Source organism: Lottia gigantea (genome assembly GCF_000327385.1).
Source record: "Lottia gigantea unplaced genomic scaffold LOTGIsca_139, whole genome shotgun sequence".
NCBI classification, from domain to species: domain Eukaryota; kingdom Metazoa; phylum Mollusca; class Gastropoda; family Lottiidae; genus Lottia; species Lottia gigantea.
In genome coordinates, this window is record NW_008707601.1 from 443,847 (window position 1) to 463,029 (window position 19,183).

The following is a 19,183-nucleotide window of genomic DNA, read 5'->3' on the forward strand; positions in this document are numbered from 1 at the left end:
AGCAAAACTAGAGCAAAAAAAGACATCTAACTGAAAACTGGAATCTGTGTCCTCTATACACAGAGAGAAATAGAAGGATCACAATAAATACACATAATAAAATTTCTCTTTTTAAATAGATATAAAAAGAATGTGGTGCAATTTTGGCCTTTTAAACGCTTTGCCCAATTCAATATCAGTCTTACCCCAGTCCTGACTGAGAAGATGAACATAGAGATTACAACCACTGGAACATTGTTGAACCTCTATCTTTCTTCTCCATCCATTATCTTTTAATAACATAGAATCTCTATAATACAAATACCATGATATCAATTATCAACAATGGCATGAGGGTCGTGTTTCTCAAAAAAATCTAGAGAACATTGGTTATAATTTAAGAGGTTTATGTTGAAAATAGTATTTATAGTTTTCATATAGTTCATCAAAATTCTTAGATTTTCCTGCTTGTCCTATTTATATTTTTTATCTTTCACCCTGCACATATCACAGAAAAGATGAATAAATACAGCCAAGGGTAGATAACTTACATAACTCTCCATTTAAAGACTATATTGTTGTCTGTATCCCCGATTATAAAATAAGCTTGATGATAACTTTTCGGTTTTAATAATAAAACATCTCGATTCATCAGATTGATAGAAATAATCAACTCAGCTGTAGAGTTTTTATAATTCTTTATCTGGAATAATTACCAACATGTCAAGATTTAGGTATATATTGAGCAGTTTATAGTCAGTGGTGGAGCTAGGCTCCTGAGACTGGGGATATAATAGGGTGCAGACTGACTTAATGAGGGGGCCAACTGTCGAGGCAGAATTCAAAATGTGTCAACTCTGTACAAACTTCATAGTTGCAAGCCTCTCATGAAATAAACACCACTAATATTATGGAATTTTCAAAAATTCTTGAGAACAAGCCATGCAAAGAGGGTTTTCTAAAAGCTTCTAATATAAGCCTAGTTTTTGTGAAATTGCAACGGCTTGAGATTGAAAATTAGAATGGTGCAAGTACTGCAAGTTGATGTTATCAGTGTCCTCAATAGGTTACATACACAAAATTTAAAAAAACCTAGTCACAATCTCTAAAAGGTTAAGGTTGGACAATTTGACAATTTTAATATGAGACTAAATTTGGCAGTATTATATGTTTTATTGTTGTATTACCTGTTCAATAGCCAACTGGTATTTAGGTAAACTAGCAACAGCCTCTTTCACTTGGTTACCAAATGGTGGATGACGATTGGCTATCTATAATATATAAATAGAAATATCACAGACTCTTCTATAATAATTACTATGATTATAGAAAGTCATGGCAGGCTCACCCTTCCTGACTAATCGATGACATTTGATCAGTTGTAAAATGAGTAACTTCTTTTGAGATGATTTTTATTTGGTTAACACTATTGATAAATACATGTTATAAGAAAAACGAAAAAAAAAGAGGTAAAATACTGTGCTGGAAAAATCAATTGGAGATCTTGAAAATCGATAAAGAAAAGTAAACAAAAAATCACATGCATTTCAATTTAAAATGATAAAAATAATATATAATTCAAACTTGTGACAAAAATTAACAAATTTAAACTGATAAAATACAAAAATGAAGAGTTGTCCATACAAGTTCTATTTCTCGTGGATTAGTCTGACTGAGCTTATGGAAGGTAGTGAGACCTGCTGTAGCTAGTGCCAGAGATATAGTCGTCCCTAGAACAAATAGGTTATAGTCAGAGAATCACAGATTGAGGAAAGTGAAATAAAAATAGGTTTAGGTCAGAATAGTTGTACAGACAACTACACCAGTGCAGATAAAGAAGAAGTAAAATGAATGGAGTTTTACATCCTACTTTTGGACTCCTTAAGAGGAGACTGTTAGCTATCTGAAGTATGGAACAGCAGTCTGTTGCAGAAGTAACATTGATGTGATCATTGTGCTTGACTTACTGTCCTGTTGGAATGACTAAATATTTTTTTACTATCAGGGGCTGTCTGGAAGATGCCTACAGGGGGCCAAAAATGAGGTGTCTTTCACCGAAGCCCCTTTCGGGCCCCCCAAAAGCCAATAGATCTCAGATGACCTGAGATGAATTTTGAGCATTTAGATATTCACTTCAAAAACAGACCTTTCCTGAGGGGGCATGACCAAATGGCCCACCTTCTAAATACGACACTGGTTTGAAAACTCTGGAGTACTACAACCTGGCTCTATCCAGTGTTAATCACCACCCATTTTAAAACATTTCATTTCATTTAGTGAATTCAGGTTAACAACTTGTGAAAGGGTTATGTTAGATTCAACTTACCTATCTTTTCTAGTTGTTTTGTGACATATTTAGAATCTTCCCATAATCTCTGTTTAAAACATTTAGACAACTGAATGGCTGAAACTAGAGCTTTATATTCCTTCCTCTGCCACAGAAACTCAAACAAACCTAGAAACATTTCAATAGCTAAAAGGGATTGAAGAGGTTTGCTAGCCTTTGGTTGTGTATCAGGGACACTTTTAGCTTCTATTTACACCATTTTAATTAATTGAAAAAATAAATTTCAAAATTTTAATCAACATTGTCACAAAATCAGTCAAAATATTTTGATGTCATCTGTCCAGAACTGTGCTACTAAGGAATTCCACTTATAAGGAAGGGAATGCATTCTCACATGGATGATCCATACTGGCTTCTTGTAGTCACATGTAGACAGGCCTACTTACATTTAACAACTCTTTGTCCCACTCTGAATATTTTAGTGACATCATTAGTCAAAGAATAGTCGTGTATTGGTAGACAACCAAACGATGCTTGTACAAGGCTAAAAAATATTTACATAAATATAATATCACTTTATTTCATATACATATATTCAATTATTTGAACTTTATTTACTGAAACCTCTCTTCAGTTTGAATTCCATATGACAACATGTATTGATAGTATTAGATATACTCTTGTCAAAAAATGTCATTATCGTTAAAACTACCCCAACACCCACTACTAATTAATAAGTCTAACAGTGGCTCTCTTCATCTGAATAGCTCCATATGGAGTGGTGAATATTAGCCAAAAAAAGCAACCTTTTTCATATGAGAGTGATTGCCATTAATAAGGCTCCAGGTAGTTGGAAACAGAAAGAGATTGAAAGCAAACAAGACTTGGGAGAATAGCTGCTTATTCATCTATATGTTACCAGGGTTTTTATATATCGTCTTGTATGTTTGTCATCTACATCAATAAATAATTAAAATTAACACAAACAGTTTTCAATAAAAATATCAAAATAAAACGTTGAAACTTACCAATTTACTTTCATCTGTTTATTCTTAATCTTGCCCTGCATAGGATACCTGGAAATAAGCAAAATTAACTAAGGTGCTCTGGAAGGGTGAGTATTCAATATTAGGCTCTTAATTCCTTGCTGTCCTCATGAGAATTTATTATGTTGTGTAAAATGCATAAAAAGAGAACTACTCTTTGGAGCTCCATGAGATGACCTCTTATGAGAGTGAATCTAGGCCATTCGAAGGTGTATTAATCACCAGTCCAGGGCTTTTGATATATTTCTTTGCTTATCCCCATATTTATTGGTCTTATTCTGAATTCAGACCACAAAATTCAATATAGATCTATGTTATTGATAGTGCATAAAGGAATACATATGTCAGTTACTATCAGTTTCTGCAATTTAGTATTTCTATATAGCTAGTACATGTATATAATTAAGATTTTGCATATATTTTTTTTTTAACTATTTATTTTCATGACTTCCTCAATCATACTCATTATGATGCACCTATCTGTGATATACTTATATATACAGTTGATCTGAAAACCAACCTGATACATTCCTTTTGTTTATCTTTATTCAACTGATTCAATGCTGTTTTTTCTGTTTGTCGTAATGTTACATCTTGAAATTCTTGACAGGTGGTCGTAATGGTTAACTAAAATGTTTAAAAACTATTCAATTCTTGTAAAGTTTATCAATATACAATAATTATTGTAAATAATTCAAGACATTGAAAAGATAAACATTTTCAGCCACAAATAGCATCTTTCAGAAACAAATTTTACCAAATGACTTTTTCGTTTAAGCTGACCTTAATTGTTCAGATATCTATTTGAATAAAATGCAGACCAACACCTCTAGAAAGAAGTTATCTAGATCTTTAGTTCAATAGGAATCTACCTCATTACCTCCCTTCAGACATGCCTGTGACAATACTCAAAGTTTGCCCCCAACAGATATGTATTTAAGTTTTTCAAAGAACTATAAAAATTTATGTTCCTAATAGAGTTACAGTTACTTACCAATTGTTCAATATTCTCGTCTCCCTTTATATCATGGAATTTAGTCATGGTGTCGAAGGCTATACAATATCTCGCCATTAGTCGACCAGTCTCTACAGTAATATAGAATAAAAGACATGATGGATTTAAAGGGATTGTAAAGAGGTTTTCTTAACTTCTGTGTATTGATTTGCAGTAAAAGAAATCATTGCAACATTCCAATTTTCAGTCTGTTGTATTTGTAATTTAATTTAAAATAAGTGTATTATGACATCACTATAGAAAAGGTTCTTAGATATGATTAGTTGCTTTTGCTGTAATGACAAATCAATGCTTTCAGTATCTCCAATAAACATAAAAGTTTACAAAACATCTTGACTGAATCTATTTAAAGTCGGATGTGTTACCTGTAGATTCTATTTCTAGTGTTTCTTCATTCAGTTTCACAAGGTTTAATGCTGCCAGTGAGTTGATACTTTTTAAACATAACTCTATAACATAGCAACAATATTACATAAATCATATCAATTATCATTAAATCATAATCGGTCATGTGACAAAAACTCAGATCCAATATGTGATCATTGACTTTTTTCAAGGCACATGAACATAACTGTCATCTGAATTAGTTATACATTGACTTGCAAGAGTCAGAATATAATAAAAATTAACAATAAATCCAAACTGACCTTCAAGTTGTTTTTCTACCTGTTTTCTATCTAACCCTTCAGGTACACCTGAAATTATGATACACTGCAGTTACTTTCCTTGTCACATTATATGTACAGCACTTACCTCCCTTGACACACTAAAGGGAGATAATCATACCATACAACAGTTATTTCCCTTGACACACTAAAGGGAGATAATTATATCATACAACAGTTACTTCCCTTGACACACTAAAGGGAGATAATTTTATCATACAACAGTTACTTCCCTTGACACACTAAAGGGAGATAATTTTACCATACAACAGTTACTTCCCTTGACACACTAAAGGGAGATAATTTTACCATACAACAGTTACTTCCCTTGACACACTAAAGGGAGATGATTATATCATAACAGTTACTTCCCTTGACACACTAAAGGGAGATAATTACATATCATTAAAGGAACATAGAAAGAGACGTTTTCAGCTATTATGCTTCAAAATTAAGCTGGATATCTTCAATAGTCTTAATGAAACAGTTTTCTTTTATCAAAAACATCTTGCTTACCATAATGGCTGGGGTTTTTCATGATTCTAACGTAAAGAAATGTATGTCTTATCCATTCTACAGCTAGTCCCATATCAGTTATAGTATGTAGAACTATCTCAGCATTCAGATGTTCTATTAAATTCTTATGTAAGCTGAAATAGTATGGAATTGATGTGGTATACACATTATTTATATCAACATCTAATGAAATGAATTGAATGTCCAACTGATCTGCCCCTAATTGGGTTGAACGGGCCATGCCATGCAGTGTTGAAAGGGGAAATATTTCCAGGATAGTAGCATAAACCTACTCTTTTTCCATTTGTAACTTAAACAGCCTGTACCAAACAGGGCAAGTAAAATCTCCACATAAAAACAGATAACAAAACATACAGATTTGGATTTTAATCAAACTGACTGTCCATATGAGGGTTAAATAATTAAATAACTAACTGTGTACCTGCTTTCAATAGTCTGAGTACCATTAACAACTGATTCATATTTAGACTTGGAAGATGTTTTAGTCATAATAACCGCTGTGGCTGTAGAATCAAACTGAAAAACACAATTCACATCATAATCATCTAACTTGATCACAAGTTGTACAAGTTGTACAGTTTATATATCTAATTAATCTACAGTGTTTATCTTTTGAAATTGGCAGCTTGTGCAGATATAGTAAATTGGAAGTGTACTTTAATGTTAGATAGCTTAATTTATATATATTTGCATGTAAAAAATCAGCTCCTCTTTTGTCTTATTTTTACCAGATGTGCACAAATACATTGAAAAGTGTAGTTTATACTGTAATTATCTCCCTTTAGTTCGTCAAGGGAAGTAAATGTTGTATACAAGTGTAATTATTATTACGTTATATAGTAACTATTATATTTTCCATAGCTATTTATAGCCTGCTGAAGTATTTTTTTTCTGTGACTTTGTCTCAATATACAAAATTTACTCTAACCTGTGGTCGTCCAGCTCGACCAATCATCTGTAAGATCTGGGTATCAGGATACTCTGTAGGACAACCCATATTATAAAACGTGGTTGATTTTAATATAACAAGATGTGCTGGAAGATTTACACCCATTGCTAGAGTAGATGTGGCCACTGAAATAAAATTACCAAAAATAACCTCATCATCGTCACAATGGTAAGCTATTACATCTATACCTCAGGCCAATTCCATTACTGCAATTAAACACTGTACACCATATTGCAACTCAGGATATATTACTTGGCCCTCCAAACCTCAAGTCTGGCTAGGGTCCTGCCTTCATGGGAAAAAGCACAAAGTAATTGACAAACCTAAGATAGGAAGTACACCCTGTCTGAATAATTCTTCTATAGAATGACGATCTTGACAGTCCATACCAGCATGATGTACACCAACACCACATGATACAAAGTCTATAATAAAGATCTCATCTTATGCTACCATATGTTTAATATAAAAATCCTCATAAGAACAGCTAGGTTTCAAACAACAACCAGTAGGAACGTTATCATCTACTAACCAACTAACCAGTAGGAACGTTATCATCTACTAACCAACTAACCAGTAAGGTTTCTAACAACGACCTAGTTTGTTTTTTTCAGTTAACTTGAGATGAATGTTACCCAGCTAGGCATGGAAATGTATGTTTAGTTATAACTCTGTCATTCATGAAGACAAATTCAGTAAACCCCTATCATACTGTTGGCATGTGTTTTTTTCTTCATCAGAGCAGCTAGCTCTCGAAATGGACTTTGAACTTTACAAATATGGACTTTGGCATAGAGCTTATCTGTTGCTGATGTGTTTTGAAAACATTTATCAGAGCAGCTAAGTTTGAAATAAAGAAAACTTACATTGGCTAGAGCTCGTCTCATGCTGCTGACACATGTGTTTTGGAAACATTCATAAGAGTAGCTAGCTTTGGGCATGGAGTCTAATTTTTCAAAATTTGGATTTGGAGCAAAGTAAAATACTCACTGAACAGGAGCTTACCTGATACTTTTGAATCTCGTAGTTTGAGTGATTCTTGTTTTAATAAATCTTTATCCTCTCGCCGAGCGTATGAACGATTGTGATTCTGTTTGATTAAAACATCAGCTGACTGGTTCACCATCTTTCTTGACGAACAAAACTATACAAAACAATTACTGGTATATAATACTATAGTCAATCAAAGATACTTTTTGTTTTGGAGTTCCAGGTTCCATCCAAAACATTAACATGTAAACACCGGGATCCCAGTGAGGAACGAAAAAAATAGAGGAAATGGATAATATCAGCTGAAGGTAAAGAGGGCCACAGACTCTCATGTGAGGTATAGGGGGAGATTTAACCATTTTAAGATGCTTTGGAAGTCATTTCATATACAGAAATCTTTTCCTTCCTAAAACTAAATTTTAAAGGTTTTATTTTATCTAAAAAGAGGAAGTCTGGGATTCTGTAAACAGGAGCAATCCACTATCTTTTGGGTAAAATAAACAGATATTGAAACTATCTAGACCTTCAACTCTAGTTTCTGGTGTATGAGCAAAAATTTCGACCTCCAAAAAAACCCTAATGACCCCTTAATCAACAATCAGCTCTTATGTCAATGACTCACGAGTGCAAATAGATTTTTCCTGTTTCACAAAATCCAAAATTCAGAAGAAATACAGCTCAATTCGTAAAAGATAGTGGACCACAGCCATATACGCCCACCACGACATGCAGATGGTAAATATTCAAGATTTTGGGACAAGGGCTATAACTCTGCTTCTAACGGTCAAAAACAGCTCAAATTCGAACTTGATCTTCGTTTTATGAATATGTATACACATATCGAATTTCATTTGATTTCATCAAAAAATCTAGTTTTTAGAGCGTTTACAAGCAAATGTTGACGGATGGACAGGGGTGCCAACAATATACGTCCAAAAAGAGAGATTTAGGCGTATAATAAAACTGGCCCTGGTCTCTTTATTTTGAGTCTTGAATAACTAGTACTGAAAGATAATAATTAATAAATACTAACCACTAATGTAGGTCTGCCATTAGAATAGGTATCTATAATATTCTTCAATTTATAATTCAGATTAATATCAAATTTAAACTCTGATTCTCCCTCTTTATGATGGTATCCCAACACTATCTTCTGTAGTTTTACTGGACGATATTTCTCTTCTAGTCTAAAAGTAAGAATTGTCAGTATCAGGGGGAGACCACCAGAGGAGATGTTGCTTATTTCAAGGGTGTCTATTATTTAATGTCTCTTTCAATTCATTGAAAAATATCCTAGACTAAATCTTATGAGAAAATTTAGTATGATAAAAAATACAGTTAAACTAATTTGATTTAGTTCACTTTCGAAAGCACTGGCACAGGCATCAAAATTGTGTAAGGGCAAGGAATGATGAGTTCCAGCGGGCCCAGAGCTGCTCAGTTTCCTAAAGATGTCCCCACCTAACAGGATTACTACACCCAAAAACTTATTTTGGAAACCAAAATATCAAAAAGTGATCTAAATAAGTAATTTATTAACTTACTTATAACTCAGAGCTGGTACATTAGATCTTCCTAACCATTCAGCTAGCTATAATGTAAGACAGCAAATACACATTAATTCAGTGGATAAATATGTCTCCTATATTGCTGAATTCTGATTTTGCTAATGTTCAACATAATTATATCAACATATCAAAAATGATGGTACATTGGCCAGGTAAATTTCATGTAAAAATTTAGTAACGTAAGCATATAAACATTATGATAACAGACTAGGGCTTGATCCAAAAGTATGTAATGTCCAAAAGAAAGAAAGCAAGACTGTAAATCTAAAAGACTTCATACAATAAGAGACAGTTATAAAAGCGCCAATTTGCACCATTACCATTTTCCAGTCTAATGTCTGTGGTTATATCTGTCCAGGTTTGATATCAACTTGCAACTTACATCTTGAATATTGGGTATGGTGGCAGAAACAGCTACAAATCTCATGGGAATTTTATCAGAGTTTTTATCTGAGATTATCAAGGTCTTCATTCTACTGAGTACAGCCTCGACTGTCGCTCCTCGATTACTGTCATTTAATATATGGATCTGTAAGAAATTAAGGGATATACTACATGTATATCATCGAAAACAATTTTAACAGATTACCACGAGTATTTACATGTAATTATCTGTGCAGACAACTCAGTTACTCCCTACTCCTGGGCTGTTGATTAGTTTTTTTTGTCAATCAGACATTTTTCAACGACCTGTGAAATTTGACCTCAATTTCCCCTTAAGAGATGGTCTATATATTATACTAGTATTGACATCATGTTTGGCAAAAGAGAGGTCAACTGTGGGGCCCTCTATACATTGACAAAAAAAAATGTGCTTTAACTTTGATTTAAACCTAGTTATAGCACAGCTAGGCTCCTCACACTCGTTTTTACAATGAAAACATCAAAGGAAATGTTCAATATCATGTTACATGTATATTGAATTATTATGAAGGGAACATAGATTTGAAAAATTAGAACTATTCCTGAGTTTTGGTCACCCTGATTTAAATTGTCATGGTCAAGAAATTAATAAAAAAAGTAAAGCTGTCTTACTTCATCAACTAGAAATAAAGATATGGTATGAAACAATGTTTTATTATCTTTCCATTTACGTGACATACTGTCCCATTTTTCCTGCAAAATATATTATAACATAAACTAAACAATAATAGAAAATTTTGCCAATTGGCATGATAAGCTCTTAGAAAATTTGGTATGTCTGCCAAATCATAGTTATAATTCATAGGGCTAAATAATGTTCTTCTCTGCCGCTAAAATTATACATTTATTCAAATCATTCTGATTTTTGTCTGATATCTGTGATTCCAGTAATTCAAAAATATTTTGGAAGTCATTATAACAAAAATTTACTTGGATTAAATTTTTTTCCTATCATGAATTATATAATTCTGAAATTTGTTCAAGTTTACGTTTTATTCATAAAACCGCAAGATAATTTACAAAATCAAACTCTGCTATTTTGAATAAAAGAAAACTTACAGGAGTAGTCAGAATAAGATTGGCATCCTGCAATTCCTGGAAATCGTCAGATTCTGTATCACCAGTCAGTTCTTTACAGCGTATTCCATGAGTTCCAAATTTCTCGTTCCAATCATTAAAACGTTCGGAACATAATGCCTTAATTGGGGCCACTGTGAAAGAAAAAAAACCCACAATTTGTATCTACTCAAAAGAATGGTCTGTTGTTTTGATAAATAATTCTGCTAAGGCAAGCAATAGATTGAACATCAAAAGTTAACAATTTTAATGTTTTTTATTAGCATTTCTCTATGATTCTAAGAGACAAAAATATTTGTTCTTACAATTTTTTTCCATTTTGTGGACGAATTCAAACTAGCTACATAAAAGACCAGCTATGGACTCTGTCATTAGAACTTTAGAACTACCATTCACAGCTTGATTGTGGATAAAATTGAAAATAGGGATATTGAAATATATAAGCCTACTTACTGTAAATAATTTTACCATTGTGATGGAGATGTAGATTAAACAATAAACGAACTATGGCTATCTCAAATATCACTGTTTTACCAGATCCAGTTGGTGCTGATACAATCATAGAGTTGTCTGTATAGTATATCTATTGGATGAATGAATAAATGAATGAATGGATGACACAGGCATAAACAATGCACATAATGAATGAATAAATGAATGAATGATACTAAGCATGAATGGTACACAGAATGAATGAATGAATGAATGAAAGGATAGACGGGTTGATTGGCTGATGCAATGGATGTAAAATGGGTTTGTACACCATAATGGCCATCAAGGATGCTTATGTAATGGGGTGTAGTGGTATAAACAATTTCTTATTAATATTTTTTCCATTTGCTTCACTGAAACGGAGTGTGCAATCAGGAAATTGTGTCAGGACAGTAACTAAATGTTTCCATTTGGAAGCATTTGGAGATCTTAACAAGCACTACTGGCATGATTGTGATATGACCCCATCTGTTTATTGTCCAATCCTGAAAATGACTAGATTCTCCACGTCCGGGCAATCCAAGAATAAATGGATACCCAGAACCATGGAGTGAATGAATAAATGAATGAATACCTACATCATCAAATACCATAGACTGAATGATGTTGAAATATGGAAATTCAAAAATATCTTGATATTCACCAGCTATATTTATCAGTTAAAGAATATTAATTTGTTATAATGTGTAAGTTTAGACTCTTCACTACTAGGCAATTATTGGCATGTTGTTATAATGCTGTTATTATTGATATTATGATGCTAAAATTCTGTTTTCATATCATCAGGGTCAAAAAGACTTTATAATGTTTGGTCAAAGGATACGTATTTCCTCTACTGATCTCAGTTTGGCCACATTACCTACAAATATAGAAGATGAATTATCTATTTTTCATCAAATGTAAGCATGCTAGAAATTTCAATAATTCATAAAAATTTAACCAGATATCTAATGATAGCAGCTGAGGCTACAGCTTATACCCAAATGGCAAAATAAGTTCGAGCAATAACAATGATATACCAGTAGCAGTAATCCTTTAGTAACATTGAGGGGTAGAGATCACATTTATCAATGGAATTGAATTTATGGTCTACAGTTACAAAAACCTTAAAAAGGGTTTGTCATAAGTGTGAAATTGTAACATTGGGAAACACCACACTTACGACAAAGTTGATTATAAAACAGGACTCTGAGTTTGAATAATAAAGCCAACTGACCTGGTAATTGTAATAAGGCAGGTGTATAAACATGATCGTTATTTCGAGGTTTAAAACAGGCTGGTGTCTTATTCATTCCTTCATTCATTTTATTCTCTCTATCTTCATGGCTTTTAAACAATGTCCTAAATGGATAGGATAACATATGGAGTCTGCATTTTGTTCTCAAGTGAGTTCGTTAGTTTCTAACATATTCAGTACCCTGTTTCTCAAAATATCTAACGATAAGTTTGTTGTAAGTGTAGAATTTTACATTGAGAAATACCACGGGTCCCAGGGCATTAAAGAACGAGTTCTAGCGAAATTCATAAGCTTAAAAACCTGACACTCTAATGATTCAGTTCCACAAAAATCTTACGATAAGAATTTGTGTAGAATTTTAAAATGAGAAATACAATATTTAAATACTAAATTAATCAGAAGCTTTTTTGTGGAACGTGGCCCTGACATTTTCATGATTTTTTGCCTAAGAAACAGCCATTTATGTGAAAGATTTTCAGCTTCTGTCATGCAATGTACACATTATAGTACATGTGATACTTACATTTGAGTTGTGGACCCAGAACCATGATATTGTGAATCATCTGCATAAGATAAAAATACTGGTACATATCTTTTAATATAATGGAACACTTGATTAAATGCCCAACTTCCTTATAGACTTAAGTTCGCCTCATGCTATCGACACACAAGTTTCAGATACCCTAACCTCATCAGGAGCAAGAAGTGGACAAAAAGAATAATAGATAAAAGTGAGATTTTGACACAAAAAATCAACCAGTCCCTGTACTTACAAGGTTTATTCTGTTGAGTTTTAATAGCTTGGGACACTGAAAAGAAGGTTTTTATTGGCATTCTGAAACATATCTTCATGGATTGATGGAGCCTCAGGTACCGAATCAAACATTGGGTTTTTGTGAGACTGAAATAATGGTCTTCTACTTGCTGGTGATACCAAGTTAGAATTGTGCTGATGATTCTCTCTGTGAACTGTTCTGCACATATTTGGATCAAAGTTGGTCTTTGTTTGAGGTTTTGGTTTTTCTTTCATTATAAAAGGTTGCGCTTGTGGCACATTATCGAAGCTGAAATCGGTTTTGAATAATTCTGTCTTGGCCAATTGTTTTTCTGTGGTTGGAAAGACAAGTTTTCTGGCAGGAACTTGGGTGTTTTTTGACTCTCCATCTGTGCTCTGAAAGACTGGGGGTTGGAATCTTCTTTGATTGATTTTGAGCCATTGGAGTTTTGAAGGTCTCATTTTCAGCAAAATTACCTCTCAATGATTGAGATCTTCTTGGAGGTGATGCTAACATTTGAGATAAGCTGAGATCTTTCTGACTAAATACCGAATAATCACTCTTGTCATTCATCTCTTTATTCAAAACTGGTGCAGTGAATTTTGGATATGGTCGCTTGCCGATAATTTGCGATAAAGTCACATCTCCTTCATTAGTTAAATTTTTACAAGGTTGTGAAGGAGCTTCTGGAATCGTAAATCCAGTTTCTTGACTTGCTTCGTTTCTCTCCAACATCTGAGATAATGAAACATCTTTAATTGGCACTGTGAACGATGATTTTCTTCTTAACTGATTCATTTTGCTTTAGAAATAGGCAGATCAGCCTCAACAACAGTTCATCAAAATTTTAGTTGAAGGCAAACAATTGAACAAAATTGGCTATCAATGCAATGAGATTGAAAACTTCAACAATCTTTCTTTTTCATTCATTCATTGCTAGCAGACGACAAAACAATTGTCATAACTTTACCAAGCTTCGGAACGAAAATATACTTTACTTCAGTTTATAGCTTTAGGTATGTTTTGGTTTCTATAAAACTGAATATCATGTGTTTCATAATTAATGTCTTCTTTTGAAGACGAGAAAACCTTCTTATTTGGTGTATCTTCACTTTAATCTATTGTGATTTCGTTTCCATATTAATGATTATGGATCCCAAATTTGACAATTGACACCATGATTCAAGATGGCTTCCGCTTTAATCAAATTTGTTGTTTCTTTCAGTTCACAGGTAGATTTCAGTTCGATGGCAGCTGCAATTTGTATTTTCTTACTGCAGTTCAGTAGACTGAACTTCGCATTTAGCTGTCATGGCCATTTCCTTTACCAAATACAAGTTATTGCGTGGTAACATTACGGTCATTAGAATCTCGGTGTCTGTAATTTACAAACCTCATTTGTTCATGTTAGATTTAAGCCAAGATTTGAAGTTGTTACACCTCCTAAAAATAGTAACTTGTTACCTTGCAACTGCCTGCTTCACTTCTTTATCAATATAGAAAAACAAGCTGACAATGTTTTTTTTTTTTTTTTGATACACCGTCACCCAAAAATTCCCATCCAATGGCAACAATTTCATTTATGGAGATAATAATCATGATTCATTTATTGGATGAGGTGAATCATGGCAGCCCTAATTTTCATGATGTTTGATTTCACTGTTGATTATCATTTACTGTAGGATGAGGTCCATAAAGTCCAGAATCTTATCAACGGTGATGGATGTCAAAAATGGCTGTCAAATAGTAAAGAAAAAACAGGGCAAATAGAAGCCATCTTTCAGTTGGAGGATTTTTTAAAAGTAGCCTTTATTGACGTTGGTAAGAATAAGAATTGAATTAACAGTTCATTCAAAATTTCATAAAACATGAAATTGATTTGAAAATGTATAAAATGTAATAAAAAAGTGGTTCATTGAGAATCTTATTTTGAAAACCTAAGAGTTGACACAGTTTTTTGATATCACATGTTACTGCCTCTGTCTCATGTTTCACAAAAAAAAAACAAAGTATGGTATTTCTTGTGTAAAATTTCACTTTAACGACAAATTTTATTGTTAGATGGTTGTGAGATTTTTCCAGATTTACATCAAACTTTCAAACTTTGTTTTGGATTACTGTATATTAACATTGCAGGTACAATATGGTGTAGTACAATAGAGATACAAGTTGGAAGATCAGATTGGCCTCAAGATAAACAATATCTGACTCTCTGTCCTACTGCTAGTTTAATGTCTCCTATAGACTGTCGACTCAAACAAAACATCAACAAAACTAGGATGTTTTCTAAAGGTAAGAATCTTCTCTAATTTACAATGATTTAGGAGGGTTAATTTTGTCTTCATATGCCAACATTTTAATATGAAGGTATATTGCTGAATATGAACTTAGGCTGAAATAGTTTTTTGAAGATTTTCTAGCATGTAGAATATGTAATGATATTGATATTTTTCAGAAGAGTTTATTGATACTGTAGTCAGAGAGAAATGGGATCGAATCAAATTAATCTTACGACAACCCTATCGTAAAGATGTTCAGTTTGGTGTGTCTTTTATAAAGATCAAATCAGCTGCAGCAGTGTATATTGAAAAACCTAAATCGGGGTTGTCTCCCTTAGATGACAATGGACGGGTTAAAATGATCAAATCACATTTCTTTGGTTCCAAAAAAGACAGGTACAGTTTTCATACTCTTCTGTGATAAAAATATTAAAACAGGAATTCTTGTTTAAAATTTCTATTTTGCATAGTTTAGTGTATTCCCACTTCCCATATCGCTCTGTTTCATCCCAAATCTATTCCCATTTTGCCCCTTCCCAATTTGTCCATTTTGTACCTTTCCTATATCACCTCTTTTCTACTTCTCCCCTGTCTGATTCCAGATTGGAAACTGAAATATTAGTTGATGGACTGATCAGAAATATTTTGTCAGAGAAACATTATTTTTGTGAATGACCCTATATCAATTCAGTATGTCACTTATGAAATTATTGAATACCAAACAGAAAAAAAACACCCAAATATGGAGTGTTTCAGTTTTTACTCATGTCTGATTACGTGGTTGTTTCGATTTTGTTCAGGGAACCAGATGAAAGAGTATTAAAGGAGAAATTGTTAAAATTATCATCAACCAGTGAAAATGGTAGTTCAGAACTAACACGAACAGCTAAATTAGTTTTAGCAGCTTCTGAATCAACCAATAGAACTTATAGTCCCAGTCATAGAAGTAAAGAAAACAACTCAACAGCTAGACGTGGTTTATTTTCAGAATCTGTGGCCCAGAAATCAGCTCCGAAGGTGGGTAAATTCACTGAATAGCAGTGAGATTTCTTTTTTAAACTTATGGTAAAACTTTGGGTTTATATTCTGAAATGTATTCCACTGCAGCCTGAAGCCCGGTCTACACAATCATACATTTGTTCAAAACATCATCATACATTTGTTTGACCATGTTCAAGCTTGTTGTGGATTTCTGTCTGCACCGTCTAACATTATCGAACCTGATCCAACATGCTTGAGACAATTGAAGAATGTTTAAATCACATATTTAGTTTAACAGAAGCTAAAGAGCAATTAACATCTGTGTTACAATAACATCTACATAGTCATTGACTATACAACAGCAACTAGTAGGCACCCTAAATATTGTAGGATAACTTTTCCTTGCCTTTTTGTCTGTTTCCTCACTTTTTGATTGGTGCTGACTTGATAATTCTTTAATAATAAGAATATACTGCAGGCATCTTCTATGGTTATCAGTTTAAAGCTGGACAGAAAACAACCTTGAGTTGTATTTGCTTAATGAGACATAATTGTCCTATTGAAAATGTTGATGATATTTTCGCTTTCAGTTAGAAAATTAGTCAATATATTATTTGGTATAATATAACAATAATTGTTTATGTTATTATATAGTTAGAAGATGAAATTGTAAAGTTTTTATTTGATCAGAAATTAACACCTAGAGATTTAGATGTCATCACTGTAGCTGGTAGGGTTACTGTATTTTACAATATGATATATTCTATTCTCTTAGATTCACTCTGTATTTAGGCTATACATTTGTAGGAATCTTCCACTTCGTTAAGTTCAACAATTAACCATGTAACTCAGTCATAAATGGGTAAAAATAACCAGGGAAAGGGTGATGCCAAGAGATTTCGTCATTGAAGCTGGTAGAAATGGTTCATTGTTCATTCTTTCAAACTTGCATGATTTTCTTCATCTGATTGGTCAACCACTAACATTGATTTTCAGTTGAGTTAGCCAATTAGGTTAAACCATGAAAAAGACTTGTGAGCTATCGAACTTTCAGCCAAAAAGCCTCATATTCATTAAATTTCGTTTTCCTTTCAGATTTACGCCATAAATTAGAGAAGATGAAACAACGTAAATTAAACAGTGAAGAGAAGAAAGTCTTTATGAATTATTGTCAGTCGTATCTTGTGGAGATTTTAGATGGAAACATTGTGTCAGATATAAATTCTGGTTCTAACTCTGTCTTAGATAAACATGAGAAAGCCAGTAACTCTTCAGTCTCTAACAGAAATAGTTCTAGTATTTTATCAGACAGAGACATCTTCAATACATTCAAGAGAAACTCATCAAGAAGGAGATGTTCTACTGATTCGTTAGAACAAAACTGTGAAAATGCACTTAATATAGACTCAACTAGTCAAAAAAATGGTATCAACATCCATAAAGCAACAGTTAATACATCTGATACTAACGTTTCTAAAACAAAAAACTCCTTTACCGCAGAGTTTCAACAAAATTCTAGCACTATATCTACAGCAGATGATTGCATAGACCATCTTTTATCTGAAAATTCACGGTTATTAAAATCAGCTTCTAAATCATCTAATAGTGCTGTAACAAACTTAGAAAGTGAAGTTGTAAATTTTGGTGATTTTGATATTTGTGATTTATCTGATTCTGATGATTTGGAAGAAATATCAGGATTAAATTCTGACTTTTCCTCATCCAATAGTGCTCAAAAGAGAAATCTTAAAACACCAATTAAAGGGTGTATCAAATCTCAGATTAAAAATTGTGTAGACGCTTCATCAACTAAAAAAATAGTGATGGTAAATCAAAGTAAAGCTGTCACACTCTCAAACTCAAATTGTGCTAATAGTGCTTCTTCACAATATGGTGAGACACCTTTAAAAAATGGAAGAGACATAGAGATAGTAGACAATGCCAGTTATAGATCCAGTTTGTCAACACCCAAATCATCAGCTTTGTCTAAATTGACACACAGTGACAGTAAAATTACACGATCAAATAATCACGAATCTCCAAAATCTGACTATTCTTCATCAACTTTAAAAACTTCTGTCTCGGCTAGAAAACGTAAAAGAAGTGAAACAGATGTTTATATTATGGGTGGTCAGAAATTTGTTGGTTCGGAGAGAAAGGATCGAGGTAGGGGAAGGGTAGGGTCTAATGACATTGATACTGAGATCAATGATAGTGGTAGTAAAAAAGGGCGTGGAAGGGGCAGATCCCAGGGGAAAGGACGTGAAAAGAAATCAAGTGAAGATTCACCAATCCTATTGACTGATGATGTATGGTTAAATATTGGAGGAGGTCAAGTTTTAGGATCAACTCCAAACAGGTTTGTGTTTTTGATACATCATCATTTTCTTTTAAGAAGTGGTGTATGCAGGGGATTGACAGGGATCCCAGACTTTCTTGATTTAAAGAAATTCCTCTATCTTTCTGGCTAGTTGTAGTGGAAATTTGTTTAATTTTGAAATAAAACCAACAAAAGTGGGATAAACGATTGAAATGACTTGAAAAGTATCTAAAAATGGTAAAATCTTCCCTTTGACCCCCTTGACCCTCAGTTGATATGTTCTGTTTCCTCTATTTTTTTTAATTCTTGCTGGGATCCCTAGAATAGAAAAGGGAAGAGAAATGATGTCATAAAATTGAAAACTAGCTTTTGTCTGACCTACATTGTAAATTGAAAAAGATCAGTCTAAAACTACCCCCATTGTGGTAAATCGTGGAGATTTCCTCCAGGTATAGAAAGAGCAGAAAGGTCAAGGATCTATAAGCTTATTTCATTTCCTTCCAGGAGTGAATCAACTGGTAGAGAAGAATCTGTATCGAGATTGTTGCCTTGTTCTATCTGT

At 33.1% G+C, this 19,183-nt stretch overlaps 3 protein-coding genes across 3 annotated transcripts; 1 reads left to right on the forward strand and 2 right to left on the reverse strand.

Moving 5' to 3' along the window:
- Positions 1-1,151: 1,151 nt before the first annotated feature.
- On the reverse strand, positions 1,152-11,669 carry LOTGIDRAFT_139720 (hypothetical protein; the record flags this gene model as incomplete). The annotated part of the gene is made up of 14 exons (XM_009049571.1): positions 1,152-1,250; positions 1,624-1,709; positions 2,306-2,434; positions 2,713-2,810; positions 3,295-3,342; positions 3,833-3,939; positions 4,307-4,398; positions 4,693-4,776; positions 5,509-5,642; positions 5,951-6,045; positions 8,502-8,655; positions 9,013-9,059; positions 9,419-9,565; positions 11,607-11,669. Coding segments are annotated over 14 exons (1,383 nt in total), but the record flags the coding sequence as incomplete, so codon positions are not given.
- A 171-nt stretch (positions 11,670-11,840) lies between these two features.
- Positions 11,841-13,839, reverse strand: LOTGIDRAFT_172674 (hypothetical protein; the record flags this gene model as incomplete). Its single annotated transcript, XM_009049572.1, has 5 exons — positions 11,841-11,887; positions 12,245-12,369; positions 12,789-12,828; positions 13,039-13,074; positions 13,518-13,839. 5 exons carry the CDS (start codon positions 13,837-13,839, stop codon positions 11,841-11,843), a joined length of 570 nt encoding a protein of 189 aa, XP_009047820.1.
- Positions 13,840-14,228: 389 nt separating this feature from the next.
- Positions 14,229-15,741, forward strand: LOTGIDRAFT_139677 (hypothetical protein; the record flags this gene model as incomplete). Its single annotated transcript, XM_009049573.1, has 4 exons — positions 14,229-14,273; positions 14,724-14,862; positions 15,178-15,333; positions 15,497-15,741. 4 exons carry the CDS (start codon positions 14,229-14,231, stop codon positions 15,739-15,741), a joined length of 585 nt encoding a protein of 194 aa, XP_009047821.1.
- Between the last annotated feature and the right edge of the window lie 3,442 nt (positions 15,742-19,183).